We start from the raw sequence: 3,452 nt of genomic DNA on the forward strand, positions 1-3,452 counted from the left end.
TTAACTCAACATAAACTGAGCTGTTTGCTTGCGTGTCTTCCAGGTTTGCTTCACATTACCGATGACATTGAGGGTCACGCTGGTCCGTCTCGTGCCTCCAGCGTGGGCGGCCACACAGGTGAGCTCGCCTCCTCTGCCCAGGTCCAGCTTAGAGGTGTCGATCTCGAGCCGGGAGGTCTGGCTGAAGGTGCGGTCCCAGGCCTGCCGGTGGCCCGTTACGCTGAATGAATCCAGGGTCTTGGACTTCCCGTCGGCACCTTTAATCTCCCAGCTGAACTCCACGGGGAGGGGCGCAAAGCCAGACGCTTCACACTGGACGTTTATAGTCTGACCTGGAACAGCGAGGGGCAGGGTGGAGGGGTGGATGGAGAGGGATGGCGGTTCTGGGTGGAGAGAGGAGCAGAAAAACAAGATGAAGTTAAAAGTTAAATCTGGAGTTTTTACAGAGCTGAGTGTTTATTTTAAACACATCTGCTTATTTCAGTGATGCAAACACGTGCACAATGCTCCAGAAATACATTTTCCTCACCTTCAATCTCAAGGTCCAGCGCCACCTGAGCGAGCAGGTGTGGCAGATACACCGTGCAGATGTACGTCCCAGAGTGAAGCACTTTAGCCTCCTGCAGGAGCAAGGATGCATTTCCTTTCTCGTGCAAAGCCTCAAAGTCCAGCGTGGCTCCTTCTTCCTGCGTGTCGGCGAGGCGGTCAGTCTTCCCATCGTAAGCCAGAATCAGCCGTCCGCGGCCTCTAAACTGGTACCGCCACTCGACGGCGAATCCAGCCCCATACAGAGGAGAGGAAGGGTTGATCCAAAAGCCGCAGTCCAGCTGCACAGGCTCCCCGAGTCTGGACTTTACTGAGACCGTTTTAGTCGTCACGCTCAGGATCACTGAAGAAACAGAGTCAGACCGACACACGTGAGATAATAAACTTTTATAATTGTCGGCCAATCAATTTTTTGATCTGTGAACCCCCAGATATAAATGTGTTGGGTTAAAATCAAATCTTTACCACTGTGCTCTTTAGATCCTGTGGGGGTGCGGGTGATAGTAGAGATGCCCAGCTGTTCGTTGAGGCCCTGAAATGCAGATGAAAACCACTCAGCCTGCAGGTACACGGGGCTGAGGCCAGACTCTGTGAGCGAGGAAACCCAGTCCAGGCTGGAGGGCTGCGGCAGGAAGGGGTTGATCTCACACTGGGGCTTCGTCACAGAGCCTCTGGGAGGGTTAAGCGAGCGGTGGCAGAGGGTGCCAGCCGGGTCTGAGAAACAGGAGTCAAAGGTCACGCTTATACAACATATAAGATGTCTGAGACACTCGATCTGTTTATAAAAAAAAGAAAATAAGATGAACAGCTGTGTATAAATAATTTTAAGTGAATAATTTAACCCACATAGTAACACAGTTTGCGGAATTACAATTTTTACCTAATTTTATTTTCTTCTTTTGCTTTTCATTTTATATTTTTTTGGATAGTTTTTGTACGTGTTGCTCAGTATTACTTATTCAGAGGCCCACATGGGACAGATATGGCAAATTATTTTATGCTGTAAATGTTGTGGAGGGTGGTTTGTGTTACATACCTGTCCCTAAACAAATATGCCTTTAAACCTACACATTTTGAAAATACATAACAAATAAATCTTAAAAAGAGATGCTTTGGTCAATGATGGAATCCATAAAAATACAAAAAGAAAAATATAGAAACATGCAGAGCTGCTATGAATACATGTTTAGATTTATTATCTAAATTGTTATGTAATCATAATATTTACATAATATTCTCAAAGAGAAATGATGATGGAGTCAAACTAACAACCTAGGAAGTACATGTTTTCCAGACCTAATGTGCTAAATACACACTTTATGTGCAGTAACTTTTAAACACCAGGACATTTTCGTGACTAAAACGAGCAGCTGGGATGTTTTATAGAAGAACATTTGGTCTATATGTTTATTACACACTGCCAGACAAAGAAAGTCACCACCTGGACTTCACTAAGGAAACAGGTGAGAGCCTTCCCCTGTACTGGAGGTTTGGCGACCCTGTGTGTTCACGAATGAGGTCAGTTGATCACCCGACTATTACTGAATGACTGTTTTTCCCATCAGTGGGATTTTTGCTGTGACTTATCAAAATGACGCTACAGCGAAGGAATGGAGCCATCATAGATGATGAAATGTTAGTTTGACTGTTTCGGCCGAACCATTTCATTTATTTTCAACAGATCATCTAAAATGTTCTCATGTAAATAATTATGGTTTTCAGTCATTTTTATGCCTAATAGACGTCTTTCCGTTAACTGAGCCAATTTTATTGTCATGCTGGACGTTAAGTATCTGCCTCAGGCTTTAGCAGCGGTAAAATCTGCTAGCCATGGTTCAGACATACTGGGACTCAATCAGATGTAAATGCATCCAGATAAGAGAGAGGAGAAGAAAAGGTGGACGTAAACTCTGATAAAATAAGACTTTTATCGAGCTGCAGAACTTATTTAACTAAACTGGATTGTATTTTACTCATTACCGATCACAGAGTAGACTCTTTCAGGGTTGATGTCTTTAGGAGCGCGCTGGGACTCGTCATTCTGGCCGTCTGCTTCGGTTCTGATGTGAAGCAGAGATTTTTCTTGGGTCGTAGCTCCAGTTAAACCTCCTCCTCGTCCCGCCTTCTCCTGCACAAACCAGCACTCCAACACCGGACAGCTGCTGCTGCAGGCTTCAGACAAAAGTTTAACAGGAGATTAATGGGTAGTAAAACCTCTGTAAATATCAGACCACATTATATTATGCCATTATGTTTCCCCACATCATCCACTCAGAAAATTATTGTTGTGCAAACTGTATTTTCAAGCTCAACCAATAAAGAAGGCAGTTATAGGAATTATTATTGAAACAGAAAGTTAAATCAAGCCTAATATGTTTCATGAGGTCCAGTTTAAAATGACAGCTAAAAGTAAAAGTCCAGTTCTGTCTGGCGACCCATGAATATTGTACTTAGCTGTTTCCACCCCTTCAGTGTTTTGCTTTTGGTTTACTCCCCTGCTTTTTTAATTTTTCATTTAGCAAATAGGCAGCAGCCTTTCTACCTTTCCCAGAAAATTAAGTCTCCAGCTGTTTACTGTGAATATCGCACAGTCTTAATCACTAAAGTGAAGACAGCACTGCTTCAATTTGTGATTTCAGGTGTTGGTGATTGTATTTGTAAATAGACTATAGTCAGCAGGATTTACAAAGGGGTAACATGTAAAACAAAGAGTATCTTTATGACTCTTATTTTTTTATTGCTTTACTGTACCTACTTCGTAACCAATTCAGACCTTTTTGGCCTCTTAAAATATCTTTATTGAACTGTTGTTATATTTGTTGTAGTTTTCATATACGATATGGCCATATACCTCTAAAAGAAGACGTTTTTAATGTCCGTGACACTTTTTAACTGATTGAATGTAG

The 3,452-nt window shown here is 42.8% G+C and overlaps 1 protein-coding gene across 1 annotated transcript; it reads right to left on the minus strand.

Moving 5' to 3' along the window:
* Positions 1–2,725, minus strand: tapbp.1 (TAP binding protein (tapasin), tandem duplicate 1; the record flags this gene model as incomplete). The annotated part of the gene is made up of 4 exons (XM_005749365.1): positions 1–383; positions 530–889; positions 1,012–1,260; positions 2,527–2,725. Coding segments are annotated over 4 exons (1,191 nt in total), but the record flags the coding sequence as incomplete, so codon positions are not given.
* Positions 2,726–3,452: the final 727 nt, after the last annotated feature.

The sequence above is a fragment of the Pundamilia nyererei genome, unplaced genomic scaffold (assembly GCF_000239375.1).
Source record: "Pundamilia nyererei isolate P.nyererei 1_Seehausen unplaced genomic scaffold, PunNye1.0 scaffold00242, whole genome shotgun sequence".
NCBI classification, from domain to species: domain Eukaryota; kingdom Metazoa; phylum Chordata; class Actinopteri; order Cichliformes; family Cichlidae; genus Pundamilia; species Pundamilia nyererei.